We start from the raw sequence: 25,122 nt of genomic DNA on the forward strand, positions 1-25,122 counted from the left end.
CGCACTCAGACGTGACCCCTTGTCACGTCTCCTGGAGTCTTTGAAGCAGCAAGATAGCAGCCATTGGGTGCGTGCAGAACCATCTCGACTTCCAGCCCTGAAGCAAATCTGTCTCATGTTGCCTTATAAAAGAGAAGCTCATAATGAATGTTTAGCTTTGATCAGTGAAGTCCAATCTTGGAGTAAGTCATAGAGAATAACAAATCTGAGACTGGCGTAGCAGAAGCAGTAGCCTGTTTTAAGTTGGGAGCAGGAGGTGAAGGAGAGGAGGGAGGAGAAGGAAGGACTGAGAAGTGGGGTCTTTTACAAGTCTCCTCCCTCGGGGGGGCGGGGTTTATTGTGCCCGACTTGGGATGGAATGGAGTAAGAAGGTTAAAAATCGCATTCTTTGGTATTATATTGATCATTGTATTCGCATTTGTAAAATGTGGGGGAAAGGGGATCGTTTGCTTTCCTTTCGTGGTGTTAACGTGTGCCTGAATCTATAGCCGCTAAAACATAAGACTGTCCACCTGACTTAATTTAAATATTATGAGATTATAAACAAAAAGTAGTCATTTTTTTTTTTTTTTTTTTTGTAACGTGTCAGTGTGCTACCCCTTAAAGCGTTCGTAGCATCTGGCAAATACACCCTCGTAGGCTGGCCTGGCATTTCCAGATGTTGCGGCATCGGAGAGGATATAATGAAAATAAATCTGTTGCTGCCCATGTGTCTTCTCTAAGCAACGCACGGAGAGGGGTGTTGGAGATAAACTGCCTAATGATACTGTAGAGAGGATAGATTCAATAATGGAGTCGATTTCATTGATAGGAAATGCGTATTTTTAATGAGAGGCTCAGTGAACCATGGCTCAGCCTTGGGGGGTGTTGATTTCTCACCTTCCTGCTAGGAACCCACTGGGGAGGCATAAGATTCTCTCCAAAGATGGTTGCCTGGGCTGAAAGCCTCCAGGTACCTTCTGAGAACAAAATATTATTATTATTTTTTTTTTTTTTTTTGGCTGCTTGGGAGAGAGAGACTTTTAGCATTCTTTCAGAATTGTACTCGCAGGTCCCTCCAGCACACACTCACTTTCGCATCTGGTTTGTTTCATCCTTCTGAAAGGAAGGTGCTCTCCCACTCTTATTCTATTTCAAAGAGCTACTCTGTCTCAACCACAGCAGCCCTGCCAAGAAGAGAAAAGATGAAAGGCTAGAGCATGAGCCACCTTGAGATTTCAAGTGTCCTACCCCAGCTGAAGATGGAAAAAGCAGCCAGGAGAGGGAGGAGGGCCAAGAGCCCAGCATCCCGTGTGATGAATTCCATGCCAGTCACTAAGGGCTTTTTATCTCAGGTGTCCACATCCAGTTGTGCGCTTGGGGCCAGCCGTTGCCTCAAAAATGATTGACATCCCTGTAGGCGCCCCGTGGAGGCATGGTGTCAGGAAATTACACCTGGAAAATCCAGCCAGTGTAGCAAACTGTCTGAGTTACTATATACCCTTGAGGATTTCCCTTCTTTAAAAGAAGATGACAACAACTTTGTGCATTTGCTGTGTCTTTATCTGATGCCCCATGTGGCATCATCTTTATGTACATGCCATAGTTGAGAATATGAGGCTGCTCAAATCTTTGTGAATCCCACGATGCAGTTCAGCTGGGGATGTCACATTTCTCTCTCTCTCTCTCTCTCTCTCTAGCCCAGCAACTTTCATAGTATTATCCAGGTACTATGCTCAAAGGGCAACTCTTCCATAAAGTCATGCTTTGCAGCTTTAGAAAGCAAAATTCTGTATTTCATAGAGGGGGGAAGGATCACTCTCTTCTAAGAAAAATAGACTGGACAGGTGAATGCATGCATGCATGTGTTTAGAGTTGCTTCTCAGAAGACAAAGAGGTGATAGCAACTATTAAAATATAAACGAATGAATGAATGAATTGAAGGTCTAGCTGGGACTGGTAACATTTTTGCCTTAGTAGGGGTTTCGTATCAACAGCTCCAGGAGGGAAACCCTTATCTCTGGGGTTAAAAAAAAAAAAAATCCCTTCCTTGCTATTATGCTCACAATTGCTATTCCCCTAATTGCTGGTGAAGGCAGAAAAAGGAAAAAAAAAAAAATCATAGCATCGCCATTGACGAAACAGGACACTGAAAATAAAGTGAAGTGAAATTGACTTTTCCCTTATCCCACATTTTTGGGACTAAAGCCAGAATAGGACAGGAAATCCAGTGATATTTCTGACATTGATACCCTATCTTTAAAAAGACCCTGTCTTTAAAATGAAACTAGCAGGCAAGCAAACTCCTAAATAATCGAAAATTACCAAAGAACAACAACAAAACGAGAAAACTTAAAGATTTTTACTTCCTATTCTTATTCCCTCTTCCTATAACTGTGACATCTCTTGCATTGCTCAGTTGCCTGTGTGTCAAAATAACTTGTGGACATTGGAAACTATTTGAAAATGTATTGTGTGGAATGTAATAAAATGATGATATTTTTATACAAACATCTGGGCTTTTTTTTCCCTTTTGCCTATGAGAACAAAGTTGAAATGTAGGCTTTGAACAAACTGATGTTTCCCAAAGTTTGCATATCGCCTTCTGAGCTACAGGGCATTGCTGTGGGAGGTAGGTGGGTTTTCTCCTTGCAACTAAATGCCAGCTTTTTCTTCTTTTATTTTTTATTACTGCTTGTTAGGAGTTTTATCCAATTTGTGCAGCTGAGCCAACTTTTATGATTGGTGTGGGATTTTGCAAAAGTTGCTAAGTGCTAAATTGCTCAGTGTGATTCTACAAAATTTCTCTTGATGGCAAATCCCTGGCGATTGGACTCGACTTTCAAGGGACCCCAGGGGGAATGGGACCAGTGGAACTGAATCATGTACTCGGCCCTATGGAGACAGATAGCTTCCTTTGGAGAAGAAGCGGCGACATCATACCCCTCGCCTACCAAATTATTTCTTCCATGGGGACATTGATCTCTAGTTTATGAGCACTTTCCCAGACAAAATGGGGACTTATGGCATGTTCAAGGCTCCAAAATATTCCAGACTTCATTTTGGAGCAAATAATGAAGATAATTATATGATGACTATGAACCTGCAACTATCAGGCTGGAACAGTTTGTAAAAGGAACTTTCTGTAAAAACTTTGAGAGGGGCTTGGGGAAACTTCCTCGAAAAGCCTGATTGTGTTGACATGTATTTTTGTTTGGTTCTCCTTTTTGGGAAGTTAATGATTCGTTATATAAAATATTTCTATCGGTGGAGGATTGGGGGGGGAAATACAGGAAACACCACCTGCCAGCTGTTTAATGCTTCTAAATAGTGGTCAAGAAGTGATGGAAGGATTTTCCGCCACACCCCCATTTGTTGGGTGTTTTAGGCATTCCATCAACCCGTGAGCCTTTCTGGGGGTTACAAGAACCATCTCTATAGGTCCTAAGGAAGGGGACGTCTCCAGGTACCCTATTTCCACCAGAGTCCTGCCTTTTCCCCTCTAAAGCTAGATCCAGGAGGAAGACCTTTTTACATCCGTAAACGTGTCCAAGTGGTGCTGAAAGGAAGCAGGCTTTTGGTTTTCAGATCTTACAGGAAGCTCTGTTAGTACAGATGGCGCGGTATATATGTCGCTGTCTGCCCTCTGCAGGAGAAGAGAGTAGAATGCCCATGATTAGAGCATTGTTTGTTAGTCTAATGACAAGCCTAATTACCCATTTTGTCTAAATAACCTTTGGCTTTCCTCAAAGCCATTTGTTCCCTTTAGTAAAGGATAAACTGAAAGCATCTCAAATGTATTTATTTCAGGCAAAGACCCAGGCTCAGTCAACATTTTCCTGAGCTGGCCTGGGATCCACATTTGCCAGACCAAATTAAACTGGCCATCACTTATGCTTCGTTAGCATTACCATTTTTGGAACCACCTTTGAGCATTTCATCGTTGCTCTTCCTGCTTTGGTTCTGGTCCCAAGGCATTTTCTAGAAGTATTCTCTCTTCCCCAAAAGGGCAAAAGACTGTTAGGACTCTAATCTTAGGCGTCCAACACAGCACTGTTATCAGTGTGGTATTTCAGAGGGAGCCCAAGCATAAATGTTACAGAAATTGTGTTTCCATGGATCATAAATACCAGATGTCGAGGCCCAGTATGTCTTTTTTGGCTCCTACCTGGCCCTTTATGATGGTTTAAATGTGTGTTCTCGCCGTTGAAGCAAGATACCACCCTCCCAGCCCAGATAACCCAAGCCCGGCCAATCTGCTGTGGCGCTGCGTTCGTTTTCATCACCCCTCTTCCCTGACTTTGCAGTTGTTTTGCACAAACATTGTGGCCTTTCTGTAATCTTTGATGAAAAGAGCTTCGTTTTTAAGTTTTGATTTGTCTGCGTTGTGGGCTACACATCTGAGCCAAACTGCAGATCTGTAGGTACAGCTTGTTTTCTCTCTTTAATTGTGCACATCTCTGGGGCTCTCACAGCTGTAATTTGCCTTTCATCCACTTCAATGATGGCCCAAAGAAAACACAAAACAAATCCAGCCAGAGAAAAAGGAGGGGAGAGGGGAACACCAGCTGATGGTCTTACAATCGGCAGGGAAAAGAATCGCCTTACATAAATAAATTAAAAGCTAGGACTAGTGTAGGATTTAATTAAGCCTGACATAGATCAGTTGCCCTAGAGTATGTCTAGAGGTTAGATACAATCAGGGACCTGCACCCTTAGAAGGCGTCGGGCCACATGCCTCAGCCAGAGTACGCTTGCACCAACTATGCGGTGGAGTTCTGACTGGCCCCAGACCCTGCAGATAGAGGATTTGGAGGACCGCCAAAGAACAAAACCCCCGTTAGCATAGTATGGCACAAGGGACAGTCCAGGTGCTTCCGGGCAACCAGCAGAAACCAATCTTGCCTCCAGCCCAGCGAGCAAAGATCCAGAATCACTCCACCCTCTTCTGGGCAAAGTAATTGTTCTTAGGCTTTGCTGTCCCTGACTTCCAAGAGCCCAAAAAAGCTAAAGACCCGCAGGCATCAGACCAAGAAATAAGAAAGGCTGTTTGAAAAATCAGCCATGGACATTCTGGTGGCAGACTGAGGGGTTGAGTAGGGAAACATCTTGTATTAGAGGCTTAATGACCTGAGTGGTTACTGACCCTGAAAGAAGTTTTTGGGGAAATTTTAGGATAATAACTGGTTGGGTTTCTCCCCCCCAACCCTTTTTTCAAACTTACAAGGTATACACAACTACATCCTGGAAATGGGCAAATAACACAGAGGAAGCAGAAGTCCATTTCATTGCTAACAAGTCCCACTCTCTTCCCCAAAGAGAGTAATCATGAGAAACGGTGTGAGGTATCTGTTTCCAGGCCTTGTTTTATACCATTGCAAACAAGGATGTTTGTGTCCAGTCGTGTGGCTTGTATTGATTGCCGTTCGGTTTTGTTCTGCGTGAATGGCGTCACGCCTTTCCTCCTTTGTTGGACAGCCTCCTGTTTTTCCTTTAACAAAATCTTGACGATACTTCGTACACACTGCCAGACTTAGCCCACCCTTTTTCACTCCTGTATAGCATTCCATATTGTGTGGATATCCCCAAGTTTATTAACTGCTCCCCTACTGGTGGCATTCAGGTGGGCATTCAGGTTGTGCCTAGTTCATTATTTTCCCTATTATAAACAATACCGTGAGGAACAGCTCCGAAGTTGCCTCCATGTGCACGTTTCTCTCCAGGAGAATTCCTGGGTCCAGTGGGGTGCCTGTTTTCATTTTAAGAGGTGCTGCAAATGGCTGAGGCTTACCTTCCACAGTGAACCTGTCCCCCCTTGAGAGGTGGTGGATATCTAGGGATATCCTGGTTTCTCTCCCCTGCCCCATCCGCACAAGCCATTTAATCCCTGTGCCTATCTCTCTTTCCTAAAGTGGGTGGAGTACTTGCAAGAGAAGACTTTAGATAGTTTTAACAGAAGGGAATTTTAATTGTGGGGACTTTTTTTTTTTTTTTTTTTTCAAACTGTCAATTTGTGGAGAACGTGGGCCTGGCTGTAAGCGGTAGCTCACTGGAGCTGTGGCCGCTGTGGCCCAGGAGTTAATTCCATCCCTGGGTTCAGTAGGCACAGCCCTGTTCTCCATGATTAATGAGTTCCACTTGGTTTCTTCAAAGAGTGACTATGCTGTGCCTTGCTCTTATTTATTTATGTTTCCTACTAAAAAATTCATGTAAAAAACATCCTTTAAGGTCAGTGCACAGTATTGTGCTGCAGACTAAAATATTCCAGCAGCCACAAGTAGGCCCACATGCCAAAAGAAAGTCTCCAATCCTCGGAGCTTTATGACCAAAGCCCCCACACTGGCCTTGAGCAGACACAGGCTTTCTGGGCCAAAAGGTGTCATCCAGCTTTCTTCTGAGGGGGTTCAGGGCCAATGTGACCCAAGGAAAGTCACCAGGAGGTGAGGTTGTTGTCTAGTGGGAGGTTTATATACATAGGCCAAGCTGCTATCCCCACGTGGCTCCAGCAAGGAGTGGCAAGTGGAAGAGAAGCCAAGAGATCTGTTTGTTCAAAACACCATTTCTTCCAAGAGTGTTACCCTGGTGTCTACTATGCACTAAGACAAAGGGTTTTAATAATAGGACTTTGAGTATAATGGACAGTGTCCACTGCCATATATGGGCTTTATGGGCATATTTCTCCAACCTGCCAAAAATCCAGGACTTCTGCCTCTTGGACATGGGGTTCACATAGGTAACTCGGGGTGAGTGGCTCAAGAAAGAAAGCAGCATGAGCATAAGGTATGAATGAGCTAGTGATATGTTACTGCAAACACACGCACACACACACAAGCCTTGTTTTGTCTTCTAATTGTGCAAAATTGAACTCTTTAAAGATCGTTAACTACCATACCCCTAAGCAAGGGCTCCGATCCAGAGCGGGAATGATAGTGTACCGTGTCTTGGCTTTCAGCAATAGCACTTTCTTTGTCAGGCAGCAGGACTCATTAACACGATGCCTGGACTAGAGTTCTCTACTTGCTAGAGAGCAGCAGCCAGCTCCAGTAATGATGGGAGTGCAGAGAAAGCTTTGAGCCAAAGGTGGCCTTGACCAAAGTCCTATGCTCAGCCAGCCTGCTGGTTATTGAGGCTGCATTTTAGCAGAATGTTAAAAAATCATTTTGCCCCTTTGTGTTTCCTAACTACCACCAACGGGCTGGGAGAAGGGGTATGAGGACCCCAGGGCCCCAGGTGGACTTCCTCATAGGTCTTCTTAAGTAGTTCAACAGCTGGCCTGAAGGTTGGGAGATAAGAACTAGGACCTAGACAGGGGCTGACATGGATTGTAAAAGCAGCGCTCAGGGTCCTCACCAGCCTTGGCCAACTGTAGACCAAGGGTGTAAGCTCAATAATAGCCTTCACGGGAAGTCCAGGCCCACAACCCCGCCATCGCCGTCTGGCTTTGCGACTCCATATAGGACCGCCATCCCCTCTTTCCCCAAGCAGGCCCTGTCTCCACCCCTCTGTCTTTGTGCCGGTATTGTTCATCTCCAACTTCCAGCCTCCCTTTTATGCATCATCCCCTTCTCCTGGTGGCCCCTTCTCTCCTCTGTCATTCTCACACCTTCACCAAACCCCTTTCCAGAAAAGTGTGGAGCAAATTCCCTCAAAAGCTCAATTGGTTACTTTCCTCCGAGTAGTTGCATTCTTACTGGACACCAAATTGTTCTCTTCAGTGATAATTACAGTCCTTGGTCACCAGCAGGCTTCTGGGGGAAATCACCTCTTGAATGGCTAGAGAGAGGTACCTTTTTGGAACTCCTAACATCTTCCCACAGAGTCGTTCATTCTTGTGTTCTGAAGAAGAGCCCAGCTTTCAAGTATAGCAGAGTCCCTTGGTGAGATACATAGGTTGTGTGTGTGTTTTTTTTTTTTCAAGGACTTACAAAAGATGAGAGCTTTAAGAAGACATCTTTTGTCATATTGGGAGTGGTTGCAGTTTCATTTTCTTTGACTCCGTCCTTTCACCCAGGTCATAGGAAACTACTCCACCTCAGTCCTGTTCCCAGTGTGCACACTCACTGAGTCAGGATTGGAGGAGAGAAGTGTCAAAGCCTGCTGGCAGAGCTCTCTGAAATGTAAAAATATAAGACTTTTATCTCAGGAGAAGATAAGAATGGGGAGGGACACTTCTTCCCTGAAATTTCCTGGTTTCCTCACCTTCCTACTCTAAGAAGGTGGCCAACAAAAGAAGAGCCTATTTCTTGGTGACATATCCACTTATAGACATGAAGACTAGCTCTGACTTTTCCAAGACTGAGGGTAGAGGAGAGATCCAAGAATTTTCCTCCATCACCGCTGCTGGGTTTTTCCAGCCTGCACAATTGTGAATCCTGTCTTTACAGCTAAATATTTCTCTGGCTGCATTTTTCTTATTTTCACGCCATTGTTGGGGCTCAGTGGAGCCATTCTGGCCTCAGCTGCTCATCCGCCTCCACACTTGAAAATATTATTAGGTCATTTCACAGCCTCCTCGTTTGCAGTTGGTATTTCCAGGCCCTTATAGTATTTTCTCCTGGTTATTCAACTAAAAATAATTTTTTGGCTAAATTCAAGTTCAGACTCCAGATATCTCAAACCAAGGCCCCTGTGTTTTCCAGCTTGAAACCATTTGAAAACTCCAAAAAAATATTTTTCCATGACTTTGCATGTATTTGGCTATCAGCCCAAGAGATAAAAACCCATGATAAAGGATCTTCTGGTGGTGTTTCTAAACTGAAGCCAAACCCAGCAAGGGATAAATGGCTCTCAAGTACCCTGACTCTCTAATGGAGGAGCTTTGGCAAAGTTTTCATCAACATCTGAACTCTTGGCTCCTTGTAGCAACTGGGGATGAACAAACTGAATTAGGGAAATTAAGTGTGATGGGGCGGGGGGATCTTCAGCCAATACTAAATGTTCAACTGAATTAAACACTTTGAAAGGCCAAGAAGTATCTCCTAGTCCTTCATTATTTCTCATTTATTTCAGTCTCGGTGTTATATCTCCTGCAGGGATCAAAACAAAATGGCTGAGAGAATTTTCTGAAGACTATTCCCATCTGAACAGGCCAGTGATTTAGCTGCCTCAGGGGTTTCAGGAACTTGGAATCAAATTCAGCAAGGGTTCTAAGTAGCCAAGAGCTTATCCCACATAAATCACAGCCCCAAACAAGGTGTCGAAAATGTGGCTTACTCACTTCACCGCCGATTTGTTCAATGACTAACTGCATTTTTCTCCCCTCCTTCCTCAATTTCCTCCTCTTTAAAGTAGAAGCGATGACACTTGTACCTGTGAAAATGAATGACTTTGACCATCTCCTGTGCGTAAGAGACCCTTCAATCCTTGCTTTAAAGACCGGTTGCTGTTTGGTGGGTTAAGTGGCCATGTTAGGTTGGTTTTATCAGGCTGGCATCAGGTGAGGCAGAGGCTTAAAACTTGGGGCACAGTACACCCCCATACTTCCTTGATCGCAGGTTAGCAGGGCTAGTATCTAAGGAAATGAGCAAGTATCGAAAACAGAGAACCTCATGGCTTCCCTTTACCTGTTCTTTTTGTGGTCTTCTCTTTCCATATACACCTTAAGATGGCTGCCTTCAGGGAGCAACGCCCGGGACACAAGTAGTGTGGGGTGCAGGCTGGGGCAATGAGTAGTATGGGGCCCTTTTCTGTGGGAGTCACCTTGTCTACTTCAACCAGCAGCCACCTGAGAGAGCCCTCATTGGAAAGGCCCTCTGACTTTCCTCATTTTCTTCCTATAAGACATAAGACTACTAGAGCAGGGAAGAAGGCTGGTGGTTACTTTACAGAGGAGCAAACTGAGGCTCAGGAGGCCTCACCCAGGCTCCCACACCTGGGGTGGATAGCCAAACTCAGCAAGAAATAGGCAGCCTATCCCCAGTGCAGTGCTGCTCCATAGCCCATGCTGCTTCCCTTCAGATACAGAGCAGAGCTGACACTCTGGCTGGCGAACTTGTCATCAGCATCAACCAGGCCTCTTAATCCACTGCTCAGAATTGGCATGGAAGGGACTCTCCATAGAAAACCAGCGTATGTTGGTAGCCTGAAATGATCTATGTTCAAGTGACCCAGGAATGGGCTGTCCTAAATAATTTATCTAAAAGTAACCAGTGGTCTGAGGCAGGCCTCTCACTCTCTGAGCAATCTTGTGAAGTTCCTTTTAAGATGCAGAAAGTAAACAGAACAATGTCAGTGCCAATACACTCGCAGGAGACCACAGCATAGCAGAAGTGCTGAAAGTGAAGGTGGAAAGTTTTCTATGAGTAACTGCAGAAAAGCAGCCTTACCCCAAAGAGCCTTAATTTAAGAGGGAAAAAAATGGAAGAAAATGAGGACGAGAGGAAGATAGATAATGGGCTCGTGTGCACCTGTGCTTGTGTGTGCATGCACACACACACACACACACACACACACAAGACAGGGACAAGAGACTGAGGGGCAAAGACTGAGAGAGAGCTTTCGTATTTGAGACTTAAATCATGCTCGGTGGGGAATTTCCTGGCTGCAGGTTGGAGTATTGGGGGTGTTTCCCCTGCATAGCATGTGTGGTCTGAACAGGCAATGTTCCAAACCCCACAGGGAAAACACATCTCCTTAGAGTAGGTTCGGTTTGTGACTGGGTATGGCCGTTAACCTTTCGTGCCATAGTGTTGCAATTTACTGACACTTGAAAATCTGTGACTCTTCTAGGGTGGAGGGAGTTCCTGGAACAGTGAGTGAATGTTTTAATAACTAGCCCCTACAGGCCTCTTGCCCTGAAAAACCAGGACTATAGGACATGAGTAGAACCTTAAATCACTCTTCACTGTGTACCTAACCCACTGCTTGATGATACTAAAGGAAGGGACTCCTGGGGAAATGGGACTTTGTAGCCTAAGGCTTCTACGATGATATGAAAACAACCAGATTTTGTTGAATTGAGTTGTTTGTTTTTTAAGCAGTGGCTACTCTGCTCACTAGATTACTTAAACTATTAGACTCCTTTCCAGTCCTGCATGAGTTCACTTCCTCTCGAGGTGCTGGTTCACACCCCTCCACCAGAGGGGAGGAGCAGACAGCTGACTCTCACGTAGGGAAATCCAGGTGGAAGATTTGTAGCCAGCCGTGGCAATCTCTTTGAATTCCTTAATAGATCAAAGTGAATTCAAGCCAAAACCAAGGGATCAGTATATGAGTACAAAGGCTCAGGTGCCATGTTTGAAACCATTCCTATGGATCAGATAAAGGAGCTAGAACTCCACCCCCCATCTCAAAGCTGCCTCAGTTCCAAAGCATCCTCTTCCCCACTCTCATGTTTTCCTTCCTGGCAGTGGCCCAGCCTCATGTGCCCCATCCCTACCCTGGACATCAGTAGCACTTGGAGTCCCTTCTATAATACCCCACTTTCTTTTCTGCTGTTTTGGCTTGGACTAGTCTTTGCTTCCTAACCATGCTGAAGGGCCTTGACTGTAGACACCTGGTCCCATACATCTCCATTTTTCATAGTCCTCAGTACAGTTCCTGGGCACCTTGGGAATCCCCTTTATAAGTGATGATTGGTTGATTGGTTGGTGAATGAAGATTGCCCTTGGAAGAATGAGGTAAAGCAGCCTTCCCCCTCTGAGCAATGGCTGTCACAGAAACCATGAGCCTCAAATTTCAGATCATATTTTCACATTCATGAGCAGTCCTCATGAGTTCCCATCCAAGTGGTGAGCCAGCAATGCAGGCAAACAGCCAGAGAGTGTATATCCAGTCAACCAGGATCCATCCCTACTGTTAGGGTAGGTAGTCATGATATGGTGGTAATTGCAGTGTCCTGCCTCCACCCGGAGAACTTGCAGGCAGACCTGGGTGGGGGTGGCAGTGGGAGGTCTCCTCTGGCCGAAACATAGTACAGAGTGTCAGAATTCAGGATTTGGAGTCAAACTGGCCTGAAATTGAGTTCACACAGGATCCCAGAGGAAATAGGGTCATGGGAGCACAAAGGTTGAAAGTGGAAGTCATGTGGGTGGTAAGATCCATTCCTGATCTGTATTATCCTATAGGTGTGGCCCATTCCACTCTCCTTCATCCATCTCCCACTTAGAGACACACCCACCCACTGACCCAGAGTCCTGGAAGTTCCTCTCCAAGTTTGTCCTTGACAAAGAAGAAAAATTCAGTTCAATTCCAAGTCCCCGGTCCCTCCATGCTTTTGCTAGAACTTCTGCTATCAGGAAGGTGCTGCCTCCACTGTGTCTGGAGCTCATCATTTCTCCCTCCTCTCCACTCTTGCCTTTTCTTTCTAGAATGACAGGGACCTGGTGGGAGAACCACACTCCTTCCTGCCAACGTCCTGAGGAAACACTCTTGAGGTTTACCTATTGAGCTTAACAGGAAAGGAAAGTGGCCCGTGAAGGGCAAAGGGGCTTTTAAAAAAGAAAGCTTTTAATCAAACACAGGTATCAATAATATTAGCAAGGGGACCAGAGAAAATTGCTATCAAAGTAAATTGCTTTTTGTACAAATGTTCCCTTTATTTGGATTTTCCCCCGTGTGCCATTCTTTCTTTGAGGCTTGGTGAACAGATGCGCTTTTGAAAGTGTTGATTAACTTATCCTTTTGTCGACCCCTTCCCACTCACCTAAACTCCTGGGAGCAGTGATTACACAAAAAGCCAAGTCAAGCCTCTAAAGTGTTCTTCTTCACCTCAAGTAGCCTTTGGTTCTCCAGGTGCGGAAATCTCGGCCACATCTGGCCAATCAATGTCGGAGAACCTTAGAAATGGACCAGTTCTTGTGAGGTCATCTCATCTAGTCCTCTATCTCCAGAGACTAGAGGGTGTGGTCTCCTGGGGCAAAATGTTCTAATACTGATTACCATCCTTTTACCCTTTTTCTTTCAAGATCAATGCCACATCCACCCCCTTTCCAGCCGTGATCAATAGTGTCCTAAGAGTTCTTCCCTGAGGGTGTGAGATGGAGCAAAATGGCATTCTAGCCTCCAAGAATCTGTCACATCCTTGGCAGAGACCAAATCCCTAAAAGCAAGAAGAGGATTTGGCCCAAAAGTCACTGGCAAGAGCCCCACGGTTTTTGTGCTAGGCTGATAGACATATTCTTTTCCAGTGTTCTGCATCTCTTAACCATGAAGGTCTTAAGATATATGAGCATCACACCAAAACGATTAGTTGTTGGAAATGTGATGGTTTTCTTCTGTTTTTTTTTGTTGTTGTTGTTGTTGTTTCATAAGGTTAAAAAAAAAAATCTCCAGGTTTCCTTTCAAAAGCTCAGTTTGATCCCTATGACAGACACCACCTGCCTCTTTTTGATTCATATTCACATCTTCATTCCAAGGAAACAGCCTGTGCCATAGGGGCCTGGAGAATAATGCAGGGGGTGGGCATTGAGGTGGGGAAGCTGGTGTGACCTGCAGGTGCCAGTTGCTGTGCTATAAACATGCCAGACACAGGCTGGATTTACGGCGAATCAGTGCCACATGGCGTTGATCCTTTCAAGTGGGGTGTTGGCAAGTTGTTTTGTTGTATCCCTTCTAGCGACCAGGGGGATAAGAATGTGCTTTAGCACTTGGCCAGGAATGAGGAAGACTTCTATCTAACATGATTAAAACCACAGCCTCTAGGAAAGGACTGAATTTTGTGTGTGGCAGTGATAGATCAGTCCTCAGTTCAGGTCATGGTCAAGTAGATCTTCTCTGAGAAGTGCTGATAAGGGAAAAGTTCAGCCAGTCCGAAGTTCTTTTTTTTTTTTTTTTTTTTCCTCTTGTTTGAGAGTGTTAGCTCTTTGGGATTTGGGTTTGGCTTAAGCCTGGATTTTCGGTTATCAATTTATAGTGCTGACCTCAAGGTTGTTCACCTGACTTGGGGTTCAATAAAATTCCTAAAGGGCCCATACATTCACTGGCGCCACCTTGAGCTGACAGCCAGGGCAGGCATAATTAATTTGTGAGAAAGAAAGAAATGATGAATCAGTACATATTTGATTCTCTTTTTTGATGTTTTACCATTTTAGTCAGGAAGTTTTCATTGGCTCTGATTTCTGTAAGATGGACAGCATCGTGAATAGGAAGACAGTCTTTCCCACCTCCCCCAAAAAATTATCATAAAAAAAAGAAAAGATAGACAGTGATAATGCTGGAGAAAATTCACAGTAAATTAACTTAGCGCCATTCAAGCCTGGGCTAGTCAGATTGGATGCCCATGTTTGACCTATTCTAAGCCGTAAAGAAAGCCAATAGGAAAAAAAGGCTGAGAAGGAAAGATGAGAGATATTAGCACAGATACGTGGAGGTAGACAGGTTATTATGACATTCTTTCCAGTTCTACATTAAAATATAAAATAATGAAACATCACTTTGTTGAATTACTATATGTTTATTTGAAATCCAGAGGACAAACTCTCGCAGTATATGTCTACTTAGATGCACACATATGAGGAGGGTCAGTTATCCTAGATAAATATCACAGTGATGGCAACTGATGATGGGCATGCCATCCATTTTGCCTTGGATAAACGTAGACCTATATTGGCAACGAACTACAGTCATTACAACGGCACAAGGATTTATGGGTGCTGAAGACCTTTTTTGTTTCTGTTCTTTGGGTCACTATTGGAAATAAAAGACAAATCTTCTGAAGGGGAAAGAATCCAGTAATGTACATACTAAATGATCTAGAAGCAGATGTGAATCTTTTGCTGCCTACTGTACCGGGGAGTCAGTCTGAGAAAAGTTGCATCTCTGCCTGTTAGCCACAGCGATAAAATTCGTTATAACTTGATTTGTTTGTTTTCTTTTTCGTTATAGTGGACATTCCAGAAATACATGGGAGAGAAGGCTATGAAGATGAAATTGATGGTGAGTATTGCTATGATTTAGCAGATAATCACGAAATTCAAGTTTGGTTATAAAGACGTCAACAAAAATAATGCCTGGGGTATTAGAAGGCCAGAATTTAGAACTACCAGTCAGAAATATAAGAGAAAAGAATCTAGAGAGGAATGAAGGAACCATCAATTGCTTTGTCAGGGTCAAATTTAGAAAGCTTATTGAGTTGCTTCTGCCTAATCTGAAACAGGTCCCCTACTTAAGGCAACTTTCGACATTGATGGACTTCAAATCTGGATAAACCCTTTAGAAGTAAAAGCCAGGTTCCCTTATATGTGTTGCTACTTGAACCCATTGACCTCTTCCCAAAAAGACCTTGAGTCAATGAGTATAAACGTGAATATTCTCCTAGGCTTTCTGTGGTTTCCTGTTCCCTGGCTTGGACAGAGCCTTTCTCACACTATCCAAGACTCCAAGTTGAGGCCCATTGCAAGATTTAGGTTTCCTTGCTACAATCCCCATCTTGTATTCTCATACTTATTAGAAGCTCTATTCTACTTCAAATACACATACTTAAGGGGCCAAAGCAAGAGCCCTAACTGGAGGGCCGCTGAACAAACACGTAGATAGAATTTCTTCCATCAACTCAGAGCAGCGCAGGTCTCTCTGGGCTTCTCTGAGTGCCAGAGTTGATCTCCAAGAGAGATCACCAAGGTTTCCCTCAAAGAACAACTTCAGACCAAGATTGATGCATTTAAGAAGAGCAGTTTATAGAACCAGCTGTATTTAACCTGACCTTAATCAAACACTTCAAGTGTAGTTATAGAAACAGAGTGACTAACCCAAACAGCACCTTGTTAACTCCGCTCAGACTCTCCCTGCAAAGCCCCAGCTAACGCTCCTTTTATGGGCAAAGCTGTGGAACTCGCCTACAAGGAGAGGCAGCAGCAGAAGCAGATGGGGACAGAGAGCAGGGCACGAGGATGCGGAAAGCCTGAATCCTACTCCTAGTTTCACTGCTTGCTAACTCCGGGACCTTGAGTGAGTTACCTGGCCACCTAATTTCTAAAAAAAAAAAAAAAAAAAAAAAAAACCTGAGTTTGTTCATTTATTTAAAAAAAAAATTATAATAGCACCCTGCCTTCTTCATGGGATTATTAGGAAATTCCACAAAATGAGCTATGGATGTGGTCATGCTTTGGCCACGCTCTGGAAACCTAAGTATATAAGTCTGCTAGGGCTGTCATAACAAAGTACCGCAAACTAGGTGTCATAAACAACAGAAATGTATTTTCTCACCTTCCTGGAGATCAAGGTGTCAGCAGGGTTGCTTCCTCCCAAGGACCATGAGGCTTATAGATGGTTATCTCCATGTTTTCAAGGCAATCTCCCATCTGTGTGTGTCTCCAAATTTCCCCTTTTAATGTTGGATTAGGGCCCACCATAATGAGCTCTCCTTAGGTGGATTATTTCTCTAAAGAGCCTATCTCCAAATAAGGTCACATTCTAAGGTACTAAGGGTTAGAACGTCAACATATGAACCTTGGGGCACAATTCAACCCACAATAGTAGGTAAGATGTGTATCAAGTGAGGTGTGGTGGTTCGAAAAAAGTCTGCTGCTCCGACAGCCAAGAATGCTAAATTCGGAAACCTGTCGTATAAAAATAGTCTCAGCCTATCCTTTGGTGTAACTTGAAGCAAGTGGAAGTGGGGGATGAGGGGGCAAAAAAGAAGCGTGCCCAGAACACGGGACCACCCCAGTGCTCCAAAGACACCCCGAAGTTTCTGTCAAAATCCAAACTTACCTAGTAGGAGTCAAATTATTTAAATATCAAATACTTAGACTGTACCATCTGTGTGCTGGACACCAAGAACTTTGCAAATGTTAATTCATTTAATCCTTGTAGTAACCCAGTGAGGCAGACTTAACAGTATCCCCGGTTTATAGAGGAGACGACTGAGACGAGGGGGGTTAAATAAACTTAGTTGCACAGCAATGATGTGGGAAGACTCAGTTATATCACCTTGAAAGAGGCAGCGCCCACAATCTCTCATGTGCTTTATGTCACAGATGAGTACGAGGTGGACTGGACCAACTCTTCTTCCCCAACCTCAGGATCTGGAGCCCCTTCGGCCGACAAAGAAAAGAGCTGGCTCTACACGTTGGATCCCATCCTCATCACCATTATCGCCATGAGCTCCCTGGGAGTCCTCCTGGGGGCCACGTGTGCGGGGCTTCTGCTCTACTGTACCTGCTCCTACTCAGGGCTGAGCTCCCGCAGCTGCACCACCCTGGAGAACTACAACTTTGAGCTCTACGACGGCCTCAAGCACAAGGTCAAGATGAACCACCAGAAGTGCTGCTCCGAAGCATGACGGATTGCACCCAAATCACATCTGACGTTTCATTCCAGCAAGAGGGGCTAGGGAAGATTACATTTTTTTTCCCCTTTGGGAACTGAATGCCATAATCTCGATCAAACCGATCCAGAATACCGAAGGTGTGGACAGAACAGACGGACGAGTAGAGGGAGGTGGGGAGATGCGGCTGCCCCGGGGAGGGGGGTGCGTGTTGGGACCCACCTGGGAGCACCGTGGCTGAGTCGTTGCTGGGACTAAGACGGGAGCTCATCTCTTTGGGGTCACAGTTCTATTTTGTTTGTGAGTTTGTTCTTATTATTATATCTTACTTCTTTGGTCTGTGAGCAACTCCAAGAGGCGGAAGAAGAGAATGACTTTTCCAAGTTGGAAGCAGAGGAGTGGTCATGGTACTCTGCTTTCTCATGATAGTCAACACTTGAGAAGCAAAAGGTCTTTTCAGACTTTTCATCTTTAGGGGAAAAAAAACCTAAAAAAAACAAAACAAAACAAAACAAAACAAAAAAGCCGTCCAACTTCTCCTGTCCTCTGATCGTCTTATGACTTACGGGATTTGCTGTGGTGTCCAATCTACCAGCCAACCCTACAAGCTGCCGTTTCCAGTCCTAGCATTTAAGTAGGATGTTGTTGCCTTTAACTTTTTTTATCCAGGGGAAAATTGCCATTTTAGGGTCAGCATGAATAGCTCTTTCTTATATGTGATGTAAGACAAACCAGAAAGGAAACTTCACACGTCAAAATCCACAGAAGCACCTCCATGTTAAAAGCGGACAAGCCTTAATGTGCTTCGTGACTAGGAGCCATTCATTAAATCTAGACCCAGAAGTTGTGGCTGTGAGGCTACTTCAAGGGGCCTCTGGTGGTGGTTTTGCTTTTTCTTTCCCCTCCCCCTTGTTCTTCTAAAACATACACACATACGCACACGCACATCCGTCAGGTGTCTGATCCCCAAGACGAGCACTGTTTGACATTCTCAAAGATGGAAGGTGGGTGCAAATACAGGCTGTTTGTAGGTCTTCTCCACCAGTGAGATGTAACTGGTGACCAGTGGACCTAAAAGGAGAGCAGTGCAGAGGGAATAAGAAGTCCAGCTTCTGTGATCACGTCATGGCACAGGCTAAGCTGACAGTACAGAGACATTTGGATGAATTAGTCTCTTTGACAGGCTGGTAGACGTTGAGTTCTCCTCGGGGTTACAGCCGCCACCTCAGTATTTCAGGAGAGTCAAGTAGGATGTACGCGAGCTGATCTTAACCACAAGTGTGCAAGTACTATGGACCAAAACACTAACAACACTGCTTCAACCCCAGAGAGACCTATGTTCTTACACACACATGCACACACACGCGCACACACACACAATTTATGTGTTTTTTATTAAGTGCCTTGAAACAATGAAGAAAACCTGTATTTTCCCCTCTATGTAGAAATCAGTGAGTATCATACAAGTAAGGCATCGCTTCTTCCCTAAGCCCCGTGACTCCACTGCCAGTTTCCCCAGCTCATCACTGATCCTACTAATGGATTGAGCCCTGCTGCCGGAGAGGTAGTCATAGCCCTAGATGACTCTCAGCTACTCTAGGAGGGGAGGCATCCAGCTGTGTGAAGGTTAAGATTGTCCGCGTCAAGATCCCAATCTTGATTTTGTAGTGATGCCTAAAGATCACCTGGGTGCTGGAAATACATTTGAAACCCAGGATGCCCAGCCCATCGCTTATCAGTGGTAAACTGTCAGACGGTTTTTGCTGCTATGGTCACCCACAAGTTCATTTGTCTCATACCCAGGTGAAAGGAAAAAGGTGAATGGGACTGGCTGGTTCCTTTAAATGTTAACTTATGGAAATGCTAGTTCAAATGGTAATGTCACAGTGTTTTGTATGCGCAGAGGGAGAGTCCAAACCGACAGCTATTTATTCATATGTGTGTGTGTCTTTGCAAGCCTTTGAGTTCTCTGTATCTACTGTGTATGTGAATGGTCACGTGGGACTCCGTGATGTTGTTGTGACTTTGACCTAGGGCCCGAGTGTAACTGCTGATCTCGGCACTCGTTGGCACAGTGGTAGTTAGAGGTGAAAAGTAAAGCTGTCAAGCCCGAGGGCTTAGCTTTAGGACCCCCCCCAAGCTGGGCATGCAGCAGAAGCAAGTTTTTACACTTTATCGAAACCAAGTCATTAATTAGCCCACTCTCCTCTTCGCCTTCCCACGTAGCTCAGTTTTCAGGAAGCTAGCAAGTCCTAGGGATTTCCAGAGGTTGCCTGCAGAAGAAGGGAAGTTCAAAAGCCTACCCCGGGACTCCTGGCCCTCTCATGCTCCATGGGTCCTTTGACAGTTCCTCAAAGACCAGTCCTGTCTTCAGCCTGCAGTTCGCCTCTAAGTTACGCGCAAGCCAACCCGCATCCCGCTGACAGTGCTCGATCCAAACTCACCATTGGCCGGCTTGAGGCCCTGGATGAGCCCTGCTAAACAAAAGCAGACTACCCAGGGCTACATGTAGATACCTCACCAACACTGGAGGCTGGTCTGTTGGAAGACAGAAAGACAGTGGGGCCTGGTTCTAACTCGGCCAGGGGGCACCCTGGTGCATTTGTGGTCTCTATCTGCAGGTAGGCTAGCTGACCCGTCTCTTTGAGTCGTTCCCTTTGGGAAACCCAACTCACAGTATTGATCTCCTTTTTTGCCTTGTATTGAATGACACATTACCTCCACGCTCTCCCGGACTAGGCAGTCAACAGGGCCACAGGGTTGCTTTCTCTCTTCGGTGGGGATGGGGAGTTGACAGGGATGAGGGTCCGAGGAATGAGCATGAATGCAAGAAAACAAGGGGAAAAGTTAAACTGTCACACAGAAGGTTAACTTTTCCAGGGTTTGCAGTTAAAGGTATTTGACCATTCGCTGGCTGAGCCAGATCACGGGAACTTGAGAGCTTTTACTGTGATTCTTCAATGTAAAAAATAAACAACAAGGTCAAACTGTGTTTATATGATTTGTATAAAGCCTTTTTAAAATTGCTATTTAAATAAACATTATACCAGAGATATTTTTCTGCATGTTTTTTATTGGAGACAAAGAGTTTGGATGATTGGATGACTAAGTCATCCCAGTTTGCCCAAGACTCTCCTGGGTGTTAGCGCTGAAAATCCTATGTCCCTGGAAACCCCACAATCCCAGCCAAACAAGGATGGTTGGTCATTCTCCAGGGACAATGTTTCTTTCTTTTTTTTTTTTTTTAAGATTTTTATTTATTCATAGAGACACACAGAGAGAGAGAGGCGGAGACACAGGCAGAGGGAAAAGCAGGCTCCATGCAGAGAGCCCAACGTGGGACTCGATCCAGAGTCTCCAAGATCACGCCCCAGGCTGCAGGCGGCGCTAAACCGCTGCACCACCGAGGCTGCCCAGGGACAATGTTTCTTAACACTTCTTATGGAGTTAGTAGGTTGATTGGCTGGCTGGCTTTTTATAAAATTGAAAATATGATGGGGATGGGGATTGGGCTACCTGGCCAGGTGGGCTATTTTAACTCAAAGACTTGCTGGTAGATTTCCAAGATCGTCATCCCTGTAAAGCCTCTTCCTCCCAAGACATCACCAATGCCCTACAACTTTTGACTCTTCACTGCTTCTTTCCTGTCCCAATACTTGTGTATCAATATCTGTGGTGATTTTAAGGTCTGTACATTCTTGGGTTCCATTCCAGATCAACTGAATCAAAAACTCTGGGAGGAGGGCCTAGGGATCTGTGTTTTAACAAGCCTTCCACTGTAAGCCTTCCTTACACTTTCAAGTTTTAAGAACTTCTGGTCTAGGAGAAAGGAAAAGTAGCCTGGCCTCACAAAACCGTTAGGGATCTTTCCACCTGTGGGTTTTTTGGAGTCAAAACAAACTAGACTTTGACCAGGGAAAGCAGAAGGAGGTCGAGTTCATTTCTAGGTAGTACAAGTTCCCAAGGGAAGAGGAGGGAACAGCTTTATTATGAACTTCCCCCAGACGCACATAGACAGGAGTCTCAACAAACCAAATCTGCCCCCATTCTGGGGCTCTGTTCACCCCAGAAAAGAAATTTGGTTCAATCATTTACTCAGGAAATGTTTTTGAGCACTTCCTGATTCTGTAAGCTCTCGGAGCTTGCGGACACTCCAGTGAAGAGGACGGAAAGCAAACAGCCAAGCACATAAAATAAGGACTGGTTACTTAAACGTGATGAAGACAGTGAACAGGTAGCTCTGATGGAAAATTACTAGACAGTAAGGTGTAATATTTGTGTTACTTGAGTTCGTATTTGCAAAGCACGGCTCTTGGTTACTGATGTCATAGGATTTGCAGTAATTAAATACAAGGTCTTCTGTAGTCAACAACGCTCACCATAATGAAACCTAAGGAATCTGAAATCTAATACAGTAGAGCTCTTGAAAACTCCTTTTAAAAAGAATTATTAGGGTCATTCCCACAAAGTGGTTCATCAGAGAAGGCCTCTCTGAGGAGGTAATATTTAAGCTAAAACCTGAAGAGATAAGGAGGAGTCGGTTCAGCCAAGTGCCTGGGAGAAGCTTTCCAAATTGAAGGAACAGCATTGAGAGATCCCCACTGTGGGAGAGAGTTAGCTGCGCCCCTAGGAACGCAGAGCAGTGGTTGGTTAAAGCAGGATCACGAGAAGGGAAAGGTACGGAGCTGGGAGTGGGGGAAGGTCCTTTAAGGCACAGTGAGGAGGCACTTTCTAATCTTTATCACTCTTGGCATTCCTTAAAATTTATAGAAAAGACAGCTCCCCACCCAGGCCCCTCACCGCCCACCCCACCCCCTTCCCACTCCTCACTGGCCAGTAAGGTCACTGCAGTCAAATTTCTGCAATTTCCCTCCCTGCCCCTCCGTGATCTTTACGGTATCATGTGTCTCCTGAGATGCCTGCTTCTATCACATTACTGACCCTAGCAACCATACCAGAGGTTAAAATGAAAGCAAATTTTTACTTTCCTTTAGTTGAGCTTTTGGGGATTTTTAAAGCCCTAATAAACTAATAATATCTCCTGGTCCCTAGCCATCTAGTGTTTACATAAGGTCTTTTTTTTTTTTTTTTCCATATCTGCATCCTTCTGGAAATGTTTATACAATCCTCAGGGGAGGGAGTGAAATGAAGTTGGAACAGGCCCATCCTTGAGGGAAACAGGACCCATCTGGATGCTGAGGTGCCCTTGTCTCTACAACGTTGGTGGTAGCCATGGGGGGAGGGAGGGAAGCCTGAAGAAGAAATGGAAAGATGACTCTATTCCAGGTCTTGCAGACTTCAGGCTCTAATCCCAGGCTGAACTAAACAAATTCCTGGGGGAATGTGCCCCCTCCACCACCAGACACACACCCACCGCCAGGGGACTGAGCGAAAGATGAGGAGGTGATAGTCAGACTAGGAATCGCCACCTTCGGGGGTCCTCAGAGACTCCTCTGGTCCACCCGGGGGCTTCACAGGAACTGTGACTCTCGTTCCCATCAACAAAATGGGAAGGGCCCTGAGAAGCCTAAGGACTGAGAGGCAGGGGCCCAGCTTGCTTCTGAATTCCCACCTCTCAGGAATCCCAGGCCTGCAAGGCTGGGCCTCCTTTTTCTTTCTTCCTTGGACTCTAAGAGGAGCTCCTGGAGAAAGGGCATGTGCCTTCTGTGTTCTCCTGAAGACCAGGGCCGGAGACCTGGGAGGGAGGCTCTGCAGTTGTTTCTGCCACTTCTCCAAAGAATGACACCTGTTTCCTCTCTCTTCCCCTCCAAAAACCCTTTAGGACACGTGTGTGCAGGAGCACAGTTCCCGTCACAGCCAGCTTTCAAGAGCTATGAGAAAAAGAGACCCTTCCAGTGAGGCCTCATGCCCCCCCTGGCACAGGGGTCTGAGCCTTCCCTCATCCCCGCTCCGGCCCTGTGGCACCAGGTTAGCAGGGTCCCCCTCTCCGGCCCAAGCGGGTCCTACACAGGGTGCAAAGGCCCTGGGGTCCTGAGGGCCATCCAGGCCCGTGTGCACACAGAGGGAGCCAGAAAACCCTCCATCAGAGGAGAGGTAAGGCTCCGGGCCAAGGACCTGGGACGTGAAGATTTGGGGTGCTCTGCCCTGGGGCCATCCCCAAACCAGCACGCCCCAGCGGTTTTGGTCCGGCGTGGACCCTCCTCCACCCCCATTCAAACCAAGTCCCCTGGAACCCCGAGCAGTTGTGCTTGCGAAGTGCAGGCTGCAGCCTCCACAGCCCCCAGGCTGCTCAGCGCTGTCTGCAGGGCCAGGTTGGCCTGCTTTGGAGCGCAGCCCTGCTAATAAATCTCCATCCTGAAGCCCTTGACTGCCTCCCCTGGGAATTGAAGCGCAGCCTTTCCGAGCGCCCGCTGGCCGCCCCACTGCCTGCCAAGCTTCACACACAACCGCCCTGGCAGGGCCTTGCCTCCAGAGCCACGGCAGGCGGCCTTTCTAGATTTGCCCTTCTTCCCAACCTTTCCCCCACCAGCCCCAACCCTCACCTCCCGTCTCCGGAGCACTCACATTTCCATTCCCAGCCAACGAGGCTTAAATCCTCGGGGAGGTCAAAAAAACCTTTAGAGGGTTCGAAAGCAGCAGGGCTCTTATCCCCTTGAACATGGACATGCCGAGGAGGAGCGAGAGCTCTGGTCCCAGAGCTTGGGAGACCAGGGTCCTCAGTTCCACCTCTAGCTCTGTGACCTCGGGAAGGTCATGCACATTTTGGCTTTCACATCTGGGAAGAGGGCACTGCGGCTAAGGGAACTCCGAGCCCCGAGCTCTGACATCCTGGCCGGTGGAACAGTTGTTTGGTTGTCTGAATGTGCATCACACAGCTCTGCCAGGGTAAAGCTCTGCAGAGCCTCCTGTCCCTACCTTCTCGCCGGCTCCCCTCTGCAGAGGCGCGGGGAGCATATCCTTGGGCTTGATTCTGCTGTGGAGCTGGCCCAGCTCCAAGCTCTCTCAGCAGAAGTGCTCCCTTTGCCAGAGCCCCTCACTCTCACTCACAGCAATTTACATAGACGTGGACGTACTTTGCTTGTCCCCCACTAGCTCTTGAGAAGAGAATTTATGCATGAATTCATGCATGTGGTTGACACATTTTACATTAAATGCCTCCCATGTGCCTTGCTAGGTGCTTGGGGACTATGATAAGCATAACAGCCATGGTCCCAGCCTTCAGGGAGCTTACAGTCTAGAAAGACACAAGTGAATCAAATAGCCACACAAATCTACCAGAACAAGTGTGGTAGGAGCTATGAAGTGACACGTGGAATGCCGTGAGTGTGTGAGGGGTCAGGGAAGCCTGAGCACTGTGGCCCTTGGGAGCTGAGCCCTCAGGGTGAGTCAGATGAATGGGAAGGGCAGGGGGAGAGCATGAAGGGCCAGGATGCACAGAGATTCAGAGCCAGAGGGAGACCTGGCAGGGGGAAGGGGGGAAAAAGGGGGGTGGGTGAGAAGCGTCTTGTTCACCTTTGTATCAGGACCTCCAACTCATACTTGGCACTTACTGTACAAACACAAGAAATGTTCACTGAATGAATGAATGACGTGTATACGTTCTCCTTTGTGATGGGCTTCAAGCTGCCCAGTGTGTACAGACCAGAGGCTAAGCGGTTTTCATTTCCCCTCACTTCCATGTATGCTTCACTCTAGAGGAAGCCCTGAAAGTAGGTTTCCTAGAGTCTGCCCTGAGAAATTATGCCCACAAGTTCCACCATGGAGATGGGCACTATCTGCTTCCATTTAAATATGATGATTTAGGTTAAATATATTCAGATGAAAATGCTGTTGAAAAAGTCGGACGCTTGCCAGAGTTAACAAATTAAAATATCCCATGCAGCCACCGCGGAAAAACAATATAGCAGTTCCTCAAACTGTCACACATTGAAATCCCACGTGATCCAGCAATTCCACGTCTAAGCACCTCTACCCAA

At 45.9% G+C, this 25,122-nt stretch overlaps 1 protein-coding gene across 1 annotated transcript in view; it reads left to right on the plus strand.

Annotated features, from left to right (window-relative positions):
* NRP2 (neuropilin 2) overlaps positions 1 to 20,238 on the plus strand; it is a 115,338-nt gene extending 95,100 nt beyond the window's left edge. The window contains 2 exon segments of the mRNA XM_049106453.1: positions 14,803 to 14,853; positions 16,896 to 20,238. Coding sequence (XP_048962410.1) covers positions 14,803 to 14,853; positions 16,896 to 17,200 — 356 coding nt within the window. The 3' untranslated portion in view covers positions 17,201 to 20,238.
* The last annotated feature ends 4,884 nt before the right edge of the window (positions 20,239 to 25,122 follow it).

Source organism: Canis lupus, chromosome 37 (genome assembly GCF_003254725.2).
Source record: "Canis lupus dingo isolate Sandy chromosome 37, ASM325472v2, whole genome shotgun sequence".
In the NCBI taxonomy this organism is placed as follows: domain Eukaryota; kingdom Metazoa; phylum Chordata; class Mammalia; order Carnivora; family Canidae; genus Canis; species Canis lupus.